The sequence below is a fragment of the Dromaius novaehollandiae genome, chromosome 1 (assembly GCF_036370855.1).
Source record: "Dromaius novaehollandiae isolate bDroNov1 chromosome 1, bDroNov1.hap1, whole genome shotgun sequence".
NCBI lineage: Eukaryota > Metazoa > Chordata > Aves > Casuariiformes > Dromaiidae > Dromaius > Dromaius novaehollandiae.
The window spans coordinates 1,435,930-1,459,152 of NC_088098.1; the positions used below are offsets into that span (position 1 = coordinate 1,435,930).

At 50.3% G+C, this 23,223-nt stretch overlaps 1 protein-coding gene across 3 annotated transcripts in view; it reads left to right on the forward strand.

The window, feature by feature from the left end:
* Positions 1-8,287: 8,287 nt before the first annotated feature.
* The window catches only part of LOC112994770 (store-operated calcium entry regulator STIMATE-like), a 58,666-nt gene continuing 43,730 nt past the window's right edge, over positions 8,288-23,223 (forward strand). Inside the window, exon 1 of one of the 3 annotated variants that reach the window (XM_064500485.1) lies at positions 8,288-8,447. In XM_064500485.1, the coding sequence (XP_064356555.1) occupies positions 8,345-8,447 (103 nt within the window). In that variant the 5' untranslated portion in view covers positions 8,288-8,344. The remainder of the gene's footprint in view (positions 8,448-23,223) is intronic. The other 2 variants (XM_064500404.1, XM_064500450.1) reach the window with 2 other exon arrangements.

Consider the following 23,223-nt stretch of genomic DNA (forward strand, 5'->3'; position numbering starts at 1 on the left):
GGGTTGCTTTTGGCATCCCTTGTTCCTCAAAACTATTTTGGTGTCTTGGTCTTTTTGATGTTAAGCTTACGCGTGTTGATTAATGTTTTAGACTCAGCTTTCATAGGTCTTTATTTTCCTTTTTTTCACGGTTCCTTTTTAATTTCCAGCTCTCAGAGAATTTCTGGCACAACTGCATACTATGTTTCCTTTTTCTTAGTTTGTCGTTTTGGCATCAATATTTCTATAAGTTGATAAAGATCAACAGATAAATGGAAGTAAATCAGCATAAACTGACCAACGCACTGTGAGCCTCTCCCGACTTTTTATTCCACGTGAGTAAGGAAAAAGAAGAGGATTGCAGCACTTCTCCTTTCTGTCATCGCACAACTCTCAGAAGTGGCTTTCTGCTTATCGGTGATATTGGCTGGAAAGTCCTGCTGTTGCACAGCTCTCAAGGGCCGTACCACGAACAGATAAGGGAGCACATTTGCTCTCTGAACTCATCCAAAGTGCCTGCTCGGAAACCGACTTTGTGTCAACGGGGAGGATAATATCCACTTACACCAGCGAAATGACAGCTACCTTTTGCCATTATCAGTGCTATGCCTGCTAAGCAAGTTTGCGGAAAAAGCTAAGTTTTTAACACTGTTATAGTGACAAAACTTTCTGGATGCTGGCTGAGAGGCAGAAAGCTGGATCAAGGCATGCTGCAGCTTTTGAGACAACGGACAGGGCAGGAATATCCCCACCGGGCACTGCGGGGCTGATATAACTGCAGTGCTTGGATTAGACGACAAGTCTCCATCGGCCACCGGTGCAGTCAGTGGGGAGAGACAAGAGCTCCCAGGGAGTGATTCTCACCTAAAATTTGGGAGCCCCTAAAGAAAATTTCCGTAGGTGAGGTAATCATTTGAGTTGCGGCACCTCTGACTCACAATTTCTTTTTATCTGCCCTGATGTTTGCGACTTGTGCTGTTCATAACCAGACTGACACACACGTTGGGAACAGGGGTGGCTGTAAATGGGATCCAGTTCCTATTCCGCTGCTCCTGTGAAGGGATAGAAACCCCTGGAAGAAACAGCTGTGTGGCACCTTCAGTGCTACTATAACAGAGCAGATTTTAGGAGTCAGAGCCCATAAACTTCACTGCTGATACCGCTGTGCCTAAAGGGCACATGGGTTATTACTGCATGGGTTATTTTTGGAACTAATAAGTCATGATAGATTGCACTCTAATAAAACCCCAGATCCTTTTCCTCTCTTGGAAGAACCTATAAAACATCCCTCACCTGCATGTCATCTATTGGTGCTCTACTAACTGGCCTTTCCTCCTGCTCCTTCGAAGTAGGAGATAACTTGCCCACCTTATTTTCACACTGCAAGTGGAAAAAGGTAAAAAACCTGCCTGGGAATACCTAGGACAACACACTGAAGGTCTCACTCACCTCAAATACCTTTCAAATCACAGCTTGTGGTAGCCACACATGGTCTATCAGAAACACTCCCTCTGTTCAGAAAATGCAACCATTTATAAGTGCAAATCCTGTTTTTGGTAAGCATTGAATAAAACTACTGGTTATCCACAGAAAATGAAATTTTGTTTAAAAAGCACCGATCTAATTTAAATGCCTTTTTCACGTTCTCCAATTGCTGTGCCTTACCTGGGCAAACAGAGGTTGATGCAATTCCCAGGTCACAAATTATCATCCAGCAACCAAATCTGGAAAACGGTCCTTTCACAGCAGCCCAGGAAACTTAAGAAAATGTAGAATGTCAGCACCTGCGTAAAGAGATATATGTGCTAATAGATGCTTCCAGATATAGTGTGCTCACCTGGCTTGCATAAGTACATCAACTTTAATATTAGATGTAGAATTTAATATAAAGGCAACTGATTGTAAAACATAAACAGATTTATCAGCATAGGGGAATCAACTTTTTTATGAAACCAGGTAACAATTACACATATAAAACGAGCTGAAAATGGATTACTAAGATCAAACTTTCAACTTGCTGATTGAAATCGTGATTAAATCATGATTAAAGCCAGTGAGCTAAATCACCTTAATGTCTATCAGTCGAAGACGAGGCCTTCGAACCTTTTCTTCTGGGCTTGCTTCTCTTTGATGGAGCCAGATTGTAGATGTACGGCAGGAAAGCGTCCTTTTCCCTGGCACAGCAGCCGGAGGGGAGGTCTCCTCTGGCTCTGCACGCTGCTGGGGGACACGGAGATGCTGGGCGTTTCTTCGACAAGACGCTCCCAAGCTGCTCGTTCCTTCCCCCATATTGCACTTTAAGACGTGTTATAATGATTCGGGTCCAATTCACCCTTTAAAGAAGGAGAGAGTATTTTTAACGCGGGTGGTTCCAGCTCGGCTGAGGGACCGGGCAACATCAGCGCAGGCAGGAACGAGCAGCTGGAGGAGGGATGACTCTCAGCCCAGCCTGCATGGCCAGGGAGGACCCTGCCAAAAACTTATACTAGTGATCTAACTACGACAGGGGACTCCCGAAAACACATCAAACACGATTTTCTCTTGCACTGTAAGTAGGACCCGCTTGTGAACCAAGCCAGCTCGCGTGATTTTCTTAAGTGCCTCATAATGTATGTGGTTATTTTTAAGGTCACAGCCTGGAGTCATGATACGATGAGATTTGCAGCCTGTTTGGTTTTGTAATTACATGCAAATTCCTCCCTCTCAAAGTCAAGGAGGAAAACTCAGACACTTGACCTCAGTGCTCCCTACAGATGGCCTCAACTACACTGAAAAGAGAGAGAAAATTAAACTTTGCCTCTTGGGAGGTGGCTGTAAAGGGCAATGGAGTGGGCAGCATCTCCCCCCTCACATAACGTCACGTGCTTATTGAGTTGTTAATGCTAACGCAGCGCAGGGTCAGGCCCACAGCCCCTCTGCTTCCTCATTTGTGCTCATCCCGTTAATGCTATGTGAGCAGCACCGGCGCTAGGCAGAGCACCAGAAAAAATAGGCTTATGTTTCCTGCCACTGTGCATATTTCTAACATTTCATTTCTAACAAAGCCTATATCTAAGCCATAAATCTAAGATGCAGTCTGAGACTCTGACCTCATCACCAGACCCTGCAGGGCCATCAGCTCATTCAGTTCATCATTCATTCAGTGCATTCATCCTGGCCACAGACCTTAGGAATGGGATCATAGGGTACTTCAGCTTGGAGGGGATCTCAGGACATCTCTAGTCCAACCTCCTGCTTAAACCAGGGTCAGCTCTAAGGTCAGACCAGGCTGCTCATGGCTTGATCCAGCTGGGTCTTGGAAACCTCCAAGGATGGAGACTGCACAGCCTCTCCAGGCAAGCTATGTCACTGCTTGACTGTCCTCAAGGTGGGAAAGTTTCTCCTTTTGTCCAACCAGATCATCTCTTGTTTCAAACTATACCCATCCCCTCTTGTCCTCCCACCACACACCGCTGTGAAGCACCTGGCTCTATCTTCTTCACAACCTTCTTGCGGTACTGAAAGGCTGCTATGAGCTCTCCCCAAAGTCGTCTCCTCTCCAGGCAGAACAAGCCCAGCTCCCTCAGCCTCTCCTCTCACTGCAAGTGCTCCAGACCCTGGGGATATCGGGGACCTGGCGCTGGACTCGCTCTGGTTTGCCAATGTCTTCCCTGAACTGTGGGGACCGACCGCAGTACTCTAGGCATGTTTTAATGGGATCCCTCTTTATTCTGCAAAGCTGCCTTGGTTACTTTGGCCTTGAGAGAAATGAGTTTCCAAAGCTCTTTTAAACAACAGATTAAGGAGTGTCTGTGACTATTCCCCACAACACTATTTCAGTGATGGAGTAGAGATACAGAAGACTGTAAGCAGGCAGACTTTTGCCTCTCAGCCACCCATAGCCCTGCTGGGACCATCCCCACCCTCCCTGGCCTGGCACCTGAAGCTGTGCTGAGATGATCCTCATCCCCCCCAGGGCAGCACACCAAGACCTGCAGAGATGATCCCCCCACAAGCCCCACACCACCAAGACGTGCTGGGACGATCCCCATCCTCCTTAGCTCCACACCACCAGACTTGCTGGGATAATCCTCACCTTCCCAGACCAGCATCCTCAAACCCTGCAAGGCTGATCCCCACACTCTCAGCCCAGGACCCCCAAACCCCACAGGGATGAGCCCCATCCTCCACAGCCCAGCACAATAAGCATTGCTGGGACCATCCTATGCCCCCTATTCCAGCACCCCCAAGCCCTGCTGGGATGATCACCATCATCCCCAGCCCAGCACCCCCAGCCCAGCTGGAACAATCCCCATTTCCTCATCAGCGCATCCCCAAGCCCTTCCAGGGCAATCCCCATGTCCACAATCAGCACACCACCAGGCCAGCTGGCACCATCCCCATGGTCCCATCCTCACACCCCCAGCACAGCTGGGACCACCCCTGTGTCCCCCATCCAGCATCTCCAGCCCAGCTGGCACCATCCTTGTGTCCCCATCCCCATCTCTCCCATTCCACATCCCCATCCCAGGTGGGACCATCCCCATGTCCCCATCCCCATGTCACCCATCCCTGCACCCCCAGCCCAGCTGCCGCCATCCCTGTGTCCCCATTCCCATCTCCCCTAGCCCAGCTGGGATCTTCCCTGTCTCCACATCCCCATCTCCCCCATCCTGCACCCCCAGCCCAGCTGAGACCACCCCCATCCCACATTCCTAGCCCAGCTGGCACTATCCCCATGGCCCCATCCTCACACAGCCCCAGCCCAGCCAGGGCCATCCCCATGGCTCCAACCCCAAGTCACCTATCCATGCACCTCAGTCCAGCCAGGACCATCCTCACCTCCCCATCCCACACCCTCAGCGCAGCTGGTGCCATCATCATGTCCCCATCCCCATGGCCCCATCCCTGCACAGCCCCAGTCTGGCCATGGCCATCCCCATGGCCCCAACCCCAAGTCACCTATCCATGCACCCCCATCCCAGCTGGCACCATCCCTATCTCCTGCGTCCCCACACAGCCCCAGACCAGCTGAGACCATCCCCGCCTTCCCATTGTACACCCCCAGCCCAGTTGAGACCATCCCTACCTCCCCATCCCCATGTCACCCATCCCTGCACAGCCTCAGCCCAGCTGGCACCATCCCCACTTCCCCATCCCCACGTCACCCATCCTCGCACACCCCCAGCCCAGCTGGCACCATCCCTGTGTCCCCATCCCCAAATCACCCACCCCAGCACCCCCAGCTGGGACCATCCCCATATCATCCAGCACTGCACCCTCAGCCCAGCTGGCACCATCCCTGTGTCACCCATCCCCATGTCACCCATCCTGCACCCCCAGCACAGCTGGACCCTCCCCACGTCACCCATTCAGCACCCGCAGCCCAGCTGGACCATCCCCGCATCACCCATTGCTGCACCCCCAGCCCAGCTGGCACCATCCCCATATCATCGATTGCTGCACCCTCAGCCCAGCTGGCACCATCCCCATGTCACCCATCCCCACATCACCCATCCTGCACCCCAGCCCAGCTGGCACCATCCCCGCATCACCCACTGCTGCATCCCCAGCCCAGTTGGGCCATCCCCGCGCCCCCATCCCCACGGCCCATCACACCTCCCAGCCCAACAGGCACCATCCCCAGGTCACCCATCCGGCACCCCCAGCCCAGCTGACACCATCCCCACGTCACCCTTCCCACACCCCCAGCCCAGCTGACACCATCCCCACGTCACCCATCCCCAGTCACCCATCCCGCACCCCCAGCCCAGCTGACACCATCCCCACGTCACCCATCCCACACCCCCAGCCCAGCTGACACCATCCCCATGTCACCCATCCCCAGTCACCCATCCCGCACCCCCAGCCCAGCTGACACCATCCCCACGTCACCCATCCCGCACCCCCAGCCCAGCTGACACCATCCCCACGTCACCCATCCCCAGTCACCCATCCCGCACCCCCAGCCCAGCTGACACCAACCCCACGTCACCCATCCCCAGTCACCCATCCCGCACCCCCAGCCCAGCTGACACCGTCCCCACGTCACCCATCCCCAGTCACCCATCCCGCACCCTCAGCCCAGCTGACACCAACCCCATGTCACCCATCCCCAGTCACCCACCCCGCACCCCCAGCCCAGCTGACACCATCCCCACGTCACCCATCCCCAGTCACCCATCCCGCACCCCCAGCCCAGCTGACACCATCCCCACGTCACCCATCCCCAGTCACCCACCCCGCACCCCCAGCCCAGCTGACACCATCCCCACGTCACCCATCCCCAGCCACCCACCCCGCACCCCCAGCCCAGCTGACACCATCCCCACGTCACCCATCCCCAGTCACCCATCCCGCACCCCCAGCCCAGCTGACACCATCCCCATGTCACCCATCCCGCACCCCCAGCCCAGCTGACACCATCCCCACGTCACCCATCCCCAGTCACCCATCCCGCACCCCCAGCCCAGCTGACACCATCCCCACGTCACCCATCCCCAGTCACCCATCCCGCACCCCCAGCCCAGCTGACACCATCCCCACATCACCCATCCCCAGTCACCCATCCCGCACCCCCAGCCCAGCTGACACCATCCCCATGTCACCCATCCCGCACCCCCAGCCCAGCTGACACCATCCCCACGTCACCCATCCCCAGTCACCCATCCCGCACCCCCAGCCCAGCTGACACCATCCCCACGTCACCCATCCCCAGTCACCCACCCCGCACCCCCAGTCCAGCTGACACCATCCCCACGTCACCCATCCCCAGTCACCCATCCCGCACCCCCAGCCCAGCTGACACCATCCCCATGTCACCCATCCCGCACCCCCAGCCCAGCTGACACCATCCCCACGTCACCCATCCCCAGTCACCCATCCCGCACCCCCAGCCCAGCTGACACCATCCCCACGTCACCCATCCCCAGTCACCCATCCCGCACCCCCAGCCCAGCTGACACCATCCCCACGTCACCCATCCCCAGTCACCCATCCCGCACCCCCAGCCCAGCTGACACCATCCCCATGTCACCCATCCCGCACCCCCAGCCCAGCTGACACCATCCCCACGTCACCCATCCCGCACCCATCCCGCACCCCCAGCCCAGCTGACACCATCCCCACGTCACCCATCCCCAGTCACCCATCCCGCACCCCCAGCCCAGCTGACACCATCCCCACGTCACCCATCCCCAGTCACCCACCCCGCACACCCAGCCCAGCTGACACCATCCCCAGTCACCCACCCCGCACCCCCAGCCCAGCTGACACCATCCCCACGTCACCCATCCCCAGTCACCCACCCCGCACACCCAGCCCAGCTGACACCATCCCCACGTCACCCATCCCCAGTCACCCACCCCGCACCCCCAGCCCAGCTGACACCATCCCCACGTCACCCATCCCCAGTCACCCATCCCGCACCCCCAGCCCAGCTGACACCATCCCCACGTCACCCATCCCCAGCCACCCACCCCGCACCCCCAGCCCAGCTGACACCATCCCCACATCACCCATCCCCAGTCACCCACCCCGCACCCCCAGCCCAGCTGACACCATCCCCATGTCACCCATCCCCAGTCACCCATCCCGCACCCCCAGCCCAGCTGACACCATCCCCATGTCACCCACCCCGCACCCCCAGCCCAGCTGACACCATCCCCACGTCACCCATCCCCAGTCACCCACCCCGCACCCCCAGCCCAGCTGACACCATCCCCACGTCACCCATCCCCAGTCACCCATCCCGCACCCCCAGCCCAGCTGGACCATCCCCACGTCACCCATCCCCAGTCACCCATCCTGCACCCCCAGCCCAGCTGACACCATCCCCACGTCACCCATCCCCAGTCACCCACCCCGCACCCCCAGCCCAGCTGACACCATCCCCACATCACCCATCCCCAGTCACCCATCCCGCACCCCCAGCCCAGCTGACACCATCCCCATGTCACCCACCCCGCACCCCCAGCCCAGCTGACACCATCCCCACGTCACCCATCCCCAGTCACCCATCCCGCACCCCCAGCCCAGCTGACACCATCCCCACGTCACCCATCCCCAGTCACCCACCCCGCACCCCCAGCCCAGCTGACACCATCCCCACGTCACCCATCCCCAGTCACCCACCCCGCACCCCCAGCCCAGCCCCACCACCCCCGCGGCCCACCGCACCCCCGCCCGGCCGGGCCCGTCCCCACCTGCCGCCCCAGCTGCGCCCACCCCACCCCACCCCACCCCACCCCTCCGCGCCCCGCCCCGCCGGGGGCCGCGCCCGCTGCAGCCGGGGGCCGGGCGGGGGCGGCGGCGGCGCGGGGCCGCTTTGTGCGCGGCGGGGCGGCCGTGCTCCGCGCTGCCCCACTCCCCCCCGCCCCGCTCCGCCATGGCCCCCGCGGCGCACGGCTGCGGCAGCGGCGCGCTCCTCGGCCGCTTCGGCGTCCTGCTGCAGGCGGTGCTGGCGCTGGGCGCCTTCAGCACCCTCATGCGTGAGTACCGCCCGGGCGGCTCTGGCCCTGGCCCTGGCGCGGGGGCCGCGGGGCCGCTCGTCGCTGCCCGCCCGTGGAGCCGGCTGCTGGGGTGCCGGGCGCTCGCTAGAGGTGTCGTTTCGAGCTGTAATCCGAGTAATCTAGCGCAGCGACCTCGCGGCTGGGGTGCGTTCGGGTTGGCTCTGCTTGCGTGGGGGAAAGCTAAAGGTGTAAGCCAGCAAGAAGATGAGGGAATCTAACAAAGCTAGCGCTGATGTCACGTAGAGTGCTGCTAAGTTAGACTAACTTTTCCCTTAATTGAATTGTGATGTTCGTTTAACTTTGTTAGGCTATGAAGTGATTAGAATTTGAGAGGCGTAAGAGGGAGGTTTCTGGGGCTCAAAGGAAGAGATGTGCATGCTAAAATCCCAGACCTCAGTGTCAGGAGGTAATTCAGCCCATAGCATGGGCTGCCCTTAAATTATAACTGTCTTGTTAGCTATTGCGAAGGAGTGGCAATGTTATAAAGCAGCTGAGCAGTGAGAAGAGATGGGTGGACACTAATAAGACCTGAGAAAACCTGTTGCTCTGTGCTGTCTGTGCTCCTAGCAGTGCATGAGTTGTTTAACCATTCAGTTAAGTGCTTTGACACAAGTTGAGTAACGAGGCAGAACTTGATGTGTTCTCCTTGTTAGAAACCTGTGGTGGTTGTGAGCTAAAACTTCAGGTTCTCTAGTTATAGTCCTGTCTTCCCCTTTCTGGAAATCCCTTTTGAAGGCAGGACTCCAGCACTGCAGTTGTAACCAGAAGCTGTCAGGGAAAACTACAGCAAACTCCTTCTGTGATAACTGATAGCTTTCTCCAGTTGTAGTAGTGCAATTCCAGCACTTCACTGCCTGTATTTCACCAGGTATTGACAATAAGAATAGACTAATTTGCTCTTTCTGTTCCCATTACTGTGATGTGCGCACACAGGTTAATTAGTTTGTAAACTCCACAGAGTGATCCTATAAAATCAGTTCATCATACCAAAATACTCCCGTGGCTGAGGGCTCCGCAATCACTGATAGCAAATCCTCAACTCTGGGCCGCTGGTTTTAACCCCCGCAGTGTAAGGGACGCTGTTTCCTTGAACATTAGCAGCCTCTTGGTTAATGAGAAGCTGGAAGCTGATCGTATGTGGATTCACTGTGAATCTGCTCAATGACTAAAACTGCAGAGGAAATTGCTGGCTGGGACCCTGAAAGTAGATGTGTTTACAACCCTGGGATCTCAAACACAACATCTCTGGCTACAGCAGGGCCGTCTGTCCCTAATTCCCCCCAGCTGTTTCTCATCTATGCCCAATTTACACACTCTCTGCTGGAGGCTTTCTCAGATCTGCCATTGGGGCTGTTTGCATGCTGACTCCTAACACACTTCAGTAGTAATGGGCTTACTGATGACCTTATGTTAGCCAATAACTTGCTCCAAAGCAGCTTTTGGAGCTTTTGTGTGAACCATTCAGCTGGCAACCCCCTGGGGAGGAGAAGGCATGAGCAGCTGCAGCGTGTGGGAGCCTCAGGAGCTGGTGGAGGATGAGTGTTCAGAGTCTATAAGGCTCCTGGGAACCTCAGCTGCATCTTCACTCAAGCCCAACATGAAGTTGGGCAGTCACAGCTGAATGGCTAAGCCTTGGTACGCTGTCTGCTTTCTCTGGAGTTGGTGTTGGCCCATCTTAATATTTCTTCCTTTCACACTCTGGTGTTCCTGGGTGTGTATTTGTGATGTGTATGTCTGTGACTTCTGCTTTAATGGGACACTGTAGGCCAGCTTGCTTGGTCTTACAGGTCAATGCATGGATATTTAATTCCTGTCTGAATGCAAGCCTGTGCCTTGTGGATTCCTTCTGCTATAAAGCTTAAGTTCACCTTAGCTGTAGGAGAAGCTATGGCTAGAGAGCTATGCAGCTGCTGTTTCTTTGTTATGGCTCTAACAAGCTGTTTCCAAAAGAAACGTGGTCAAGCGTAGCAAGCTTCGTGGTGGGATTGTATCATGGGAATTTCAGGTGATTTGTACTAGGTGCTGACCTGTTGCCAGAGGAAAGCCATGTTCCTAGGGCTGTGTAAGTAGTGTCTGCTGGCTCTTCTATGGCAAGATGCCTAGAAGAGGCAATTGGCCTAGAAAGGACTGATTATCATCCTCTGAAAAGCCTCACCTGTTGAAAACCGGCCTTGTTCAGTTTCCATGGCTCTGTTGAACTGGAAATCCAGTTACAGCTCTCCTTCAACTCAGAAGTATAAAATGGGGAAACAGTCCTTTAAAAACAAACAAACAAAAAACCCCCCGGAATTTGAATAGAGAAAGCTTCAAGATTGTGCAAATACTATACAGAGCCCATGGAAACATTTTCAGGAACTCAGGCTAGCTATAATGTGGTGTTTTGCAGGCACTTGTGCATAGGACATGCTCACAGAGCATACAGACAGAATATGGAGGGTCACTAATACGGCCTGTTCCAGGATGGATAAGGTCATATGTTTTCAGTGAAAGGGTTTGTATCCTTGAACTTCTATCTTCTGTGAGTCTGGGAAGACTGTCTCCTGCCAACCTGGTAGGAGAACCCAAATTGAAGTGGCAAGTGAATTGGCCAGTCTTGTATGTTTGTCTGAATTGATACTGTGCAACTGCAGGTCTGGACTGTATGAAGTGCAGATCATATGCAATCACACAAGAGAAAATCGTGGCAGAATGGAGCTGACCCCATGGGCTGTCACCCTTTCCACCCCCAGTGGTGGTTTCAGAGGTGCTTTAAACTGGCTGTAAGGACCCTTGCTGCAAAAGCTATGCTGTGAATGCTTGAAAGAAGAGGTGATCAAGCATAGCATTCTGCATGTGTGTGTGGTGGTTGGCTGTTTCCTATGCATGAACTTGCCCTTAGGGGAGGTCACAGCACAGAGCAGTGTGGATGACTGAGTAACCCCATCTGAGGTAGTTCTTAACACTCTGCCCTGATTATCAGTCAACTGAATGGAGAAAGCGTGTTATGGCTACATCACCTGCAGATGCTGGATATGACTTGGAGGTTGAATCCTTGCAGTTGCTGCTATTCAATTTAAACCTGTTGCAAGGAGGGGGCTGTAGGCCAGCAGAAGCTGCCAAACTTGCAGCCTGGAAGAAGCAAATCCTTCTGGAATGAGGGAAGCTCTTAAAGAAATCTTTGCCACAGCCACCTTTGTGGATAAACTGGAATGCAGAAGCAGACCCTGGGAGTTCAAGGATCTCTTTTTCCATTGTGAAAGGAAAAAGCTTTCCTCATACCTGGTATATTTGTCTCTACCCCATGGCAAACAGCATGGGGGGCATCTGAGGCCATCTGTTACTCTTCCTAATTCCTCTATCCCTTAGAGTATCCTTGCAGCCCTCTTGAGCTCCTGAGTGAAGTTTGGTAACGCTTGTGCTGCAGGTGTCAAAACATGCTTAGCTCTGGGAGAGAATTCATATAGCTAGGCAGGGAGACTTGTACTGGATTGGACTCCATAACCCTCTTCAAGCAGTGAAACTTGGATTTCAGCTTGGCTCTTGTGAAGGGACCTGCCTAATATGACAACAGTATCCTATCAGCTTCTTTTGCATGTCACTGCTAGACGCAGTTCTTCAGTGCATCTTGCCTTGAGCTTACGCTAAGAAGGCAGCGTTGCTTGCAGTTGGGAGCATGGTGCTGGCTCTTCCAGCCAGGACCTGTAGTGATAGAGGTGGCCTACATAGCCACAGGGATAATATTTTATAATTCTGGGCCAAGTAGTTTGTCCCAAGGCAGGACCACAGGCTTGGAGTTTGCCAGACTGACTCAAAAGCAAGCAGTGAATCTCTGGGTTGCGGCAGAAAATACCTGGTAAAGGTATGTGTCATCTATGTGCTTCCTTGGTTCCTAAGCTAATTGCAAGAAACTGTGGACCTAACAACTGACCTTGCAATGTGCTTTTCTCCAGTACAGTGGGTTACTGGTGGTGAAAATGGGAGGCAGTCTCCCAGTATGTGGAAGTGTCTGGATTTTGGAAGGGTTTAGTGGAACCAGCAGTAATGATTATCCTGATCTGGTAAACCAACTAAGTATCCTGCTCTGGTGCAACTTTGAGTCGGTGCTGTGGTCAGGCTTGCTGCTGTGCATACTTTGAATTGCTGTGTCACTTCTGTGCTTCAGAATTGTCCTGTGTGTTATTATGTGGCGTTTTGGCTTTTACGCTGAAAAACTCTCTTAAGGGTGGGTGGAAGTGTGTGTGTGTGTGTCAGAAAGGGGAAGAAATGAATGAAGGATATGTTCAGCTTAGTGTTTGATCTATCCAGACTTCCATGCTGTTCTGAAATAAACTTGCCCAGGACTTAAGAGCACTACAGGACTTAGCAAGCACAAGACAGGCTCTGCTGACCCCACTTTTTCTAATATAAATGCATAACTCTGTTTGGTTTGATGCATATTTAAGTGGGAACTTCACCACTGCAGATGCTTTTCCCTTTGGGGGAAAGCAAACCGCAAAGGTTAACTTTCTCTCTGGAGGTGTGAAGTACAAGGCTTTGCTGACTGTAATAGTCAATTTACATGCAAGTTTGTGGGTTAAGCAAAAACCTACATGTAGCAGAGACATTTGTCTTGAGACAAATTTTTCTTCTGCTTCAGTATGTCTGAAAACCAGCTAAGCTTGAAAATACACATTGTGTTTTGTAAGTTGGGAGGTCTGCACAGCAATTGATGTGCTTAGTTAAGCTGAACGCAGCTTTTTACAAAGCTTTTTACGAAGCTGCCTTTTTATCAGCTAAATCAAGCAATGAAAGCTGTGTGTTAAATTTGGATTGTGAGGGTCCTGGTTTCAGAAAGGGACAAATGTGTTGGGTGAGCTGACAAATGAGCTGGCAGACGAGAACTGCTTTAAAAGTTATCCTTAACACAAGGACTGCAAAACACATTGCTGAAATGGTTCTACACTATGTGGTAAACAAGTGATGTTATAGATAACTTTTAACACTGTACAAGAAACTTTATAGCAAAGCTTATCTTCCCCAGTTAAGGGATGGAGCAAGTACAGCTCTAAGGAAAAAAAAAAAAAAAACTATTAAATTTTCAACTGCCTTAACAGTATGGTTGTGAGAACTGTACTGTGACAGATGATCTTTAAAGTGCTAGTCCAGCTGTGTTACTTCATTCTTAAGGTTTTGTTCTCTTAATGATATATTACCTTATATTCTTGAGATAAAAAACATTCCTGTTTAAAACCCATTTTTTAAAGTGATTTACCTGAAACCTAGTGGGGCTTTATGTTGAAAACAAATTCACTACTGCCTCTCCCAAGAAAGAGTTAAAAAGACTCTCTGGATTTGAGCTAGAGCCCTGCCCTGAGCCAGGTCTCCTGACAGATTTACTGTGACATCAAATACCTTGCCCAGTTCTCAATGTATAAAATGTGACTAATGGTGGTTATTTCAAGGTATGCTTTATGACCACCAGCACTTGAATGCTGGGTAAGAGCCATAAAAATCTCTGTAGAAATAAGACCCGCAGGGGTGGTACACCCTTTGCTGCTTGAGGCATAGCTTGAAACTGAGACCCACTCCAAAAGCACCACGTAGCCTTAACTTGGGCTGTTAATGCCCGCAGATGGATGCCTCAGCCCTTGGTATTTCTCTGCAGGATGAGTGATTGGGAAGTGATGCTGCTTTCAGGGTCTGGATAAGAGTTCTGGGGGTGCTCTCTGCCTTGCTGGACTCTGGATGACTGAACTTGGGTGGGGAATAAGGATGGATGGGCTAAGTAATGTCAGCAACTACACAAAAAAGGGGAGAGAAGCAGCTGTTATGTGGGACCTTAGGGAGTGTGGGTGTTCTTAAAAAGCAGAATGATTCCTTTCTTCTGCCCCCACATCAGCCTGGGAGCTCCAAAGCATGGCATCATGTAGGACTTGCCTGATTTCCATGGGGATGTTGCATGCTACTGATGTGTGCCTAAACTTGCCCTCAGCTCATGTTTCTCTTGCAAGTCAGCACTCTGCCCCAGAAGAAACTTTCTCTGGAAGATGCTGTAGGAGAGCCCAGCAATAGCTGCCTGTCTTCAGTAGGAGCTAGTACCATCTTTATACTGTCCTCCTGCCTCATGTCCTCTGATGCTGCAGTAATCCAGAGCATATCTTCCATTTCTGCTTCATTCTTGAAATATTCCCTCTGAAAGTTTTGCTATAGGTGCTCATGTTGTTAAAGCATGGGTATAAGGACATTTGGGAGGGACCTGGAATGACTAAATACATGTAATGCAGATTAGAGAACTCAATTCACTGCAACAATTTATTCCTTAAACATTGATAGGACTCTTGCTGCTAAGCTCAAGTAAGAAGGTCCTTGTTTGTGTAACACTATTCCTAGAAAACTGTGACTGAGTCTCAAAATGCAGTTACTGCAGTTATGTTGTACTAAAGGTGAGGGGTCCCATATCTGTGGTTAAGATGGGAAACTGGGGATAGGTCAATGTGACTTGTCTAAGGATCATCTGTGCAGGTGATGGGAGCAGATCCCAGGCCATTTACACCCTAATCTCATGCTGCTGTTCACCAGTTTCAACTTAATACTGTGAATCTCCTGCTCTATAGGTCCTTCATTTAAATACTCTTCTCTCTCTTGAGTCTTGTAACAGGCAGCTACTCTTGCTCTGTGGACTTCGTGGTGGATCTATGTTGTGAATCTTTCCAGCTCAGGCGTGCACTTATCTCGCGAGCAGCATGTTAGCCAGTCTCTGCAAACAGTGGCTGCTGTTTCCTCCCATTGTGTCCCAGGTCGAGCTGTCTGAGCAGCCACATGTTCAGGCTAAGAATAGTGCAGACCCCAGGGTTTTGGCCTCTGTATCCTGCATGTTGACTTTTTCCTGTCTGGGGCTTGGAAAAACCCTGAGCCTGGGAAAGGGTGTGTCCTTCAAAATAGGTGGAAAAGTGTTATTGGAGACTATACTGCAGATAAATAAAGCGGAGGTTGGGCAGGGGGGAGCTTTTTCCCCCCCCCTCTCTGGCTCAGTAGCTCTGCGTTCTCATCTGCAATGTCTGGAAATGAAGTACTGATCTTCTTGGTTACATGTTGTTGCCCCTGAGATGGGCTTCCTGGCACTAGTGACTGCTTTATGCAAGGTAACCTAGCTAGCCCCCCCTTAAAAGGAGGTGACAGAGTAACTTGGGTGCTGCAGCACAGTTTTTGGTGGACTATCTGTTCAGTGCACTAACTTAGTAGCACTAGGGCAAGTGCTGCAAATACCAGGCTCCTTTTTAGTATTCATCCTCTAGGGTCTGCCACTGAGCTGAGTGTGCATCAGACCTGGGTCTCCAGTAAATCCAGTCCTAGAGGTTTTCCCTTTAGAGGCTTGGAAAGGAGCTGTCAACCTGCCTTTTGAATCCTGTGTTTGATTGCAGGCCAGTTCATCAAAGAGAAGGTATGACTAACAGTCAAGCATACCCAAACTTTTCCTGGAGAAATAAATCTCCCCCTGCCTTGATTTTTCAGCTTAGTTGTAAAACCTTACTTAGGGGTCTGTTTTGCTAACCAGCAGCTAGCTGCCACTGCAGCTAATTCTGTCCAAATTACGGTCATAATCTCAAGGAGGGAGATAAGAGGCACCTGTCCAGATGGGACGTACTGTTAAGCCATCTGTTCTGCTTTGAGAACTGTTGCCGGTGACCAGCCCCAGTCACTGCTAGTGCTTTGCTGTGATACTGTGGCTCCAATGTGCCTGTTCTGGAGTGGGAACAGAGGGCTAGCATCCTTGCTGGTGAATACAACAAATGATGGAGATGGGGAGAGGATGCCACGTGTGTTGTGGAGTGCTCTCACGTGAATGGGGTGAGGAACAGCACAAAGTTTGGGTGACCAGTCCTTGTGTTAACTGATCATATAATCAGGGAGTTCATTAATATGAAAGTAGACTGTGGAGCAGCACTGCCAAAGACTCAGGTAACTTCAAGGAAGTTATACATATCTGGGGCAGCTAAAACTTTCAACTGAATCAAGAAATTACCATAATAAATGTCTAGCTTCTGTAACTTGGCAGTAGGTGTTAAGGATTTAATATTCTCTTAAAATATAAATGATGGGGACAGTTCTCACTAGGTTCCTATCTTTTAGTTTTCTGACTCTTTATGGATCTGCAATCAATGACTCATCTCCCGAAGAAGATTTTTTACACTTCAAAGGTCCCTATTCAGATGTCCAACTTCATGTTAGTATGGTGGTCTTTGGGGAATTTCATGTGTATATGAACTTTATTGTCTGTGGCTGAATAGGAAGGGCCTGGGAGTATTTTGTTTCCTGCCCTGCCTTTTTTCAGCCTTGGGAAGGGTACTTCTCTTTCAAATTGTCGCTCATCTTCCTTCCCCTTTGCTCAACTTTATGGCTTTTGTTAGTGACAACCAGAGCCAAGCATGGGGGGAGTGGTAATTTTTGAGGATGTCAGTTCAAGAAGGTAGGCTGTCATCTCAGTGGTGCTTTGCTCACTGTGGTTTGGTGGGATAGACCTTGGTCTCTGCCTCCTGACTCTTCCCGGAACAGCTGTTTCCCATCTTCCTAGTGTTTCCCCTGAGATGTACCGCATCACAAGGCTGTGCGGTCAGGCAGTGCCCTGCCTCCACGCTGCAGCAGGGTGGCATACCTTGAAGCAGCCTGCATCCTTCAAGGCTGCACTCCTGTTGCTCCCTCCTGTTCACTCTGCAGTAGGCAGCCCGACTGCAGGTGGGAAGTCATCTCTGATGTACTGAACATCTGTAGCTAGTGCACAGGGTCACCAAGTGAGACAGGAGCTGCAGGGCTGCATTGCAAACATCAGAGGCCTGTGTTTGTCTGTGGAGAAGTGAGGGGGGCTGGTTCTGAGTCTCAGCTGGGTTGTGAGACTACACTTTAGCACTATTCTTTCCTAGTAAGGTATCTTTGAACATAGCTCTTGTGTAAAAGGGAAGTATTTCTCATGAGTCTTGTATGAAGCTTTTGAACAGTGACACCAGGCTCTGCTGGAGTTTGTGAGGCTCCTGTTCTTCGTTCTGGAGGACCACCTTTGGAGCCTTTCTGAAGGAAATGCATTTCTGCCATTAGTGTGAACTGTTTTTCTGCTAGCATCCACCCCCCTTTACTGTTAATTGAAACTTAAATGGAGTAGTTCTGCATCAGACTGAAACAGGCTCCGTGTGGTAGGACATCCTTGGGTATGGGGAGTTCAGCTTTGTTCCACCCAGCATCTTATATCAACCTGTGGAGTCTCTGCTGCAGAAGTATGTGTCATTTGGTGAGTTTTTGCTATCAAGAAGGAAGCTGACTTGATGCAGCTCCAAAGTTTACTCTTCTTCAGAATGCTAGATAACTCTGCTTTGTGGTAAAAGGCGCAACTTGGCAGGCCATCAATATTAGAAAGCATGAAATGTGGTGGATGTGAAACCATCTTTCAAGAAAGCGTGGGGCACTGGAAGATCTTAAGCCTCTTGCTTGACTGAGGTTTTCTTATTCTGTGACTCCACGTGGGTGCAGCAATAGTGCTTGGAGGATCTTCATGCTTGACTGGCAGCATTTCTGCAAGATCTTCTGAAGTTTCCAAGGGGGCTGCCTTTCATGCCAGCATCTGATGACTGCAGGCCTAGGTGCTTATGGAAGTGTCTATGCCTTTGGACGGTTTTCCATCCCCTCTTCCCACCTGCAGTTACCATTATTCAGCTCATCTCCATTATTTCAAGCCCTGTTCAAGCTTTTGAAAGGTGAATGTCAGCATAAGCATTGAGACTGGGCAGTGAACATCCAGTGAGGTACAGTGGCTTGTTTGGAGCACAGGATGCATCAACAAAGCCTAACAAGGAGGATAATACCGTAGTTTAGAAAGTTCAGGCTGCTTGAACTGGCTGGCCCTGCATTAGGGACATCCCAATATGTGAAGACTTAGTCTGGCCTAACAGAAGAGGAAGGGTTTAGTGTCTTAAAGCTTTGCTTGCTTCGTGTTCCTGTATTAACTTTGCTTTTCAGGAAGTCCCCTGGGAGTCGAATTTTTAAATGCAGTGTAAAGATCGTGAAAGAGTCAATCAGTAATGACTTAATACTTTGAGTGCTGTGCTGTGCTGAAGAACTAAAGCTATTTGTTCAGAGCTGATGATACTCTCGAGGTATCTCTTCATTGACTTCTGTTCTGCTTGCTTTAGATGTCAGTATTTCCTCTGCTACCAATGTGCTTGCCAAGCTGTATTCTTCTACTCAGTCATTACATCTGTCCTGTTGAGCTTCTGATGTGCTTCCCTGCATGAAAACCAGAGGACAGACTCTTCTTGTGCACGTATCTCTGATCTCAGACTGGTTCCTTATCTTCCAGGGCTCAGTAAACACGGTCTGGACTATGAACTGTTCCTATCCAGGGAAGTCCAAACAAAATGCAGATGTTATTGGACTCTTAACTGCTGCACTTGGGTAATTTCTGTTCAAATAGCTTGTCACTGAACTGGTACTAAATACAAGCTGCCAAAGAAAATCTGAGTTCCATGAGGCAAGTGAAGCTGAGACTTGCCTTAAATGTGTTGCAAACATCTAGACTTCCACACAGCTAGTAGAGATGTGAGTTATGACTTATTTCTCAAGCTTCCTTGCTTTAAGTTAACTCAGGAACAATTATTCCCAACCTGTATCTAAATTTGAGGTTCACTGCTTCTCTTGGACTTGAAAGACCCATCTGAAAGCTTCTCTGTGCCTTGACTGTTTTCTTCCCCTTAGATTCCCTCCAAAATCTTTCTAAATATCTTCATGTGAATTTTACTTAATGTTACTAGAACGAATTTTCTGTTTAGTGGTGATGTGGGGAGATACCAAGTGAGATGAGGACTCCTTACTGTGTGCATATAACCTGTTTGCGAAGATTTACAAAGTGAAGGGGTGACTAGCATGTGGCTATGGGTAGCGAATGCCTGCTGGCAACCGGGGCACCTGTAACTTGCTGGCCCATGATGTGGTCTAGATGGCTGCCATAACTTAAGCTTGCAGGTGGCTGGTAGTTCTGGAGTATTGCTTTGCTGTAGAGATGTGCAATAATACTGCTGCTCTGCATCAAGCAGCTTGGTTTACATATGGACAAAGCTGTGAAGGGAGGCAGAGGTAAAATACTGATGCAGTGGCTGTTGGTGCTGTTGAGAAACTACATTCCTGATTGCCTTCTGGTGTAAACTAATTACTCATTAGTCCCATTTTTAATCTAGTGAGATGGGGAGATTGTCTCCCTATAATCCTGTGCAACTCTCAAGCAAGGAAAAACTTGTTAAGACTCAAATGATCACATATGTCTTGTTTGCTTGCTGTACACATGAGAATGCACAGGTTTTCTTAAAATTCTAAGGCTGGACTAATCTGTCTGAGGCATGGGAACAACAACCTGTGCCCACAGTTGATGGAAAACTCTGTTGACCTCCATGAGCATAGGTATGTTTTAAGAAGAGCAAAGGGAGTGTTAGCCTTTCACCAGCCCCAACCAGCTGAGTACGTGGCTGTGCAGCCCCCCAGGTAGCTGTGAAAGTCACGGCTTGGCTCTCTGCATGGCTTGGAAGAGATGAGGGGCACTTTCCAATCGCTGTTCAGGCAGCTGCCACCAGAGCCCTGCTGTGCTCCCAAAGCACAAAAGAAGCAGCGTTCCTTCAAAGGGGGCTTTATCAGCTCCTTGAGCTTTCAAAGACCTGGAGCCACTTTTATGTGGATTTAACATCACCCCTAACCTCTGGGTCACAGCTACTGAACTACTCCGCTGCCTGTTTAAGCTCCAGTAATCTTGGCTGGCTTTCTGGTCTAATTCAGAGACAGCCTGCTGCAGCTCCACACAGTAAATGCCCTATTAAGCAGTTAATTATTTCTCTATAATACTAGCTTTTATCTTTAATACAACAGTTTTACTGTCTTTGATAATTACACAGTCTTGGATAACTCTCTTAAATCTAATGAGGCATGACAAGCTATGTTCAACAAGGCACCACACCATTAACTTCTTACCTCTTACTTGTCATGTTATCATACTGAATTACTATATTTCTAGCCTGAGTGGCTGTGGATACATAACATGTCACTTTTCATTAAGAAAACAATGAAAATCATCACTCATGCTCTCGCAGCCAGGCTAATGGTCAGCTGCCTGGCTTGGTGGCCTGCAGATCTGTTCAGCAGCACCTCTTTAGCAGGGTAGACTCTGCCTGGTGACCTCAACAGGTTTGTTAGGTTCAGTTTAAATACTCCTGGCCAGCTGAGCATCTTTGTTAGTCCATAGGTCTTTTGCCTGTGGATGGGTGAAATTGAAGCTGCCCCTTGGGGGAATCGGTGCTGAAAAACTGTTTTTCTGCTGATGGGGAGCAAACATTTTTGTAGTGATGTCAAGTATACTCTCATATATGGCTGGGATTTTTTTTCCAGGATAGCAAGGCTTCTAAAAGCACATGCGTTTCCCCTCACTCTTCACAGGGAGGGAGAAACTATGTACCTTGGTGCTGACTCTGCTCTTGGACCCCAAAGGTCTGTTTGCCTTCTGGTATGCGGAGCCTGTACAGCTTGTGCTTTTGAGCCTTTCCCTGTGGAGCCGAAAGGCCTGCCAGTGCTGTGACTCCAAGAGCTGAGTCCTGACCTGCCAAAAATGTGCATTTGCACCACCGAGCAGGGGGAGAAAGTATTGTTTCAGGTTCCCAATGTGGGGTAAACATCACCCCACTTCATGTGGTGTTTCATGGGGTGCCCATGGGTGCTGGCTACTGTGGGGTGCCTGGACCGGATCAGTTTCTGGCTCTAACAGGAAAGTTTCTGCTTGGACAGAAGCTGTTGGCCTGATTTCATTTCCTGAAAGACCAACTGACAGGTGAAATGTAAATCTGGGAGCAGAGAGAGCTGGGAAACAAATTGTGCTGAACGTTGTGCTGGTGGGGTGCCTTTATCAGCACTGTTAGTGATCTAGAGTGGACCAGAGGGACTGCTTGTGTCCTTTTCCTCCCACGGGGAGCAAGGAAACGCATGTCTGTAAAAGTGCATCTCCTCACCCCATTGAGGAGCAGGTAGACCCACATAGCTTGGGTGGCTTTGCTGTCATCCATGGCACACTGGGTCACTGCCTTCCTTTTACCATGGGGTTCTGGGAAGTATCCTTGTGTGCCAAGAACTGTCAGCACTGCGAAAAGTCCTTTTTCTGGCTGTAAACTTGAAGGCAGTAGCTGAATATGTGTAGGTGGGATGATGAGGAAAGAAACTGGATGACAGATTAGCAGGATGGTGCATGTCTCTTCTGGCTTTCGGTTGCTTCTTAAAGAAGCAGACCATAGTGCTCCAAAAATGAGGACTTAGTGACATAAATTAGCTGGTTGTCCTTTTGGGTGTTTGCAGGAATAATCCACTTACACTTAGCGTACTCATCCCAGATGCTCTGCCCAGTAACTTTACTGGGCACTTCTGGTAGGTTTAGGAGGATCTGGCAATTAACACTTACAGAAAGCATCCCAAGGGTGTATACTGTAGCAGGACTGTACGCTGAGCATCTGTTTGTACTTGTGTGTCCTGCTGCTTCTAGGCTCCCAGTTCCGCTAGATGGCATCACCGAACAGCTGGTCTGCACGCGTCCCGGGCTGGGCTGTCGGGAGCGGAGCGGATGCATTGAGTTATTGTTTGTTTTTCCATTCCGTGTTTTTCAGTGTATTTCTCATCTCTAAAAAATATCCCAGCTCACTTTTGACTCTGAATCCTATTCAAGCTGGCAGTGTTTGAGAACTGATTGTGATGGATTTAATGTGCTGTGCATCTTGACTTCATTAGTGCCTTGGGGGAGGCAAGTTGCTCCAGCGGCTGAGTCCAGGTCTGGGATATGCAACCTCTGCTTCTGCCTGAAGTTTGGAGGCAGTGTGACTGAGGCAGCGGTAACTGCAGTGTTTGTAGCTCTAGATGTAGCTATTAACATCCACAGAACCACACAATGCCACCAAAACCATTTTATTAATTACAGAGAAAAAATCCAGCAGTTCAGTGTGGTTGAAATGTCTCTTCCAGGACAGCTTGTTCCAGAGCACCTGTTGGGTTTAAAGGAGAAGAGTTAGCCTCGTAGCTGGTGCTTTCTAAAATGGTCTCCTAGCTGGACTGACACTTAAACCATCCAAGCTGACTTTTGCATGTGATGTGCACTTCGCACTTTTCCATCACTAGCTATGATTTGCACATGTAAAGGCTGGTTTAACACAGGGAAAGCCTCAGTGCTCTGCCAGCTCTCTAGGACAAGTTAGCTGGGACTCTGAGACACTTCTGCAATGCTCGTGAACAAAACAGAGCGAAAAACAAACTTGCCTTTATCTCCAGGTAGTAACTGGAAAAAGCCCAGAGCAGTGACTGTGGTAGCCAGTGCTGGAGGGCTCCTGTAGATAAGGACACACCTGGAGGGCTGCAAGAAGCAATCCCTTCCAAACCTATTGAAAGAAAGAGTTGCTTCAAATACCACCCACCATAAGCCCTGAAAGAGATATTAGAGCCACATCTCTCAGGCTGTGCACAGCAGGCAAGCTCTCCGAGTTTAGAAGCACTATTACAGGGATGGCTGGATTTGGGGTGATAAAGGCTGCCTTTCTGCCCTATTCTGGCCAGATGGGATATTGGCCTAGGTATACTTGCAGATTTGCTTCTGGCAGGTTTTAAGCTTGAGGCTTCAGAAACTCGATGTCATTCCACTGCAGATAAGTGGACTTAACACACGTTTCTGTTATTCTCCCGCAATTTGGGGCAGAAGGTCTGTTTCACTGGTTAGTTTCTTCTCAGCACTTTCACCTGTTGC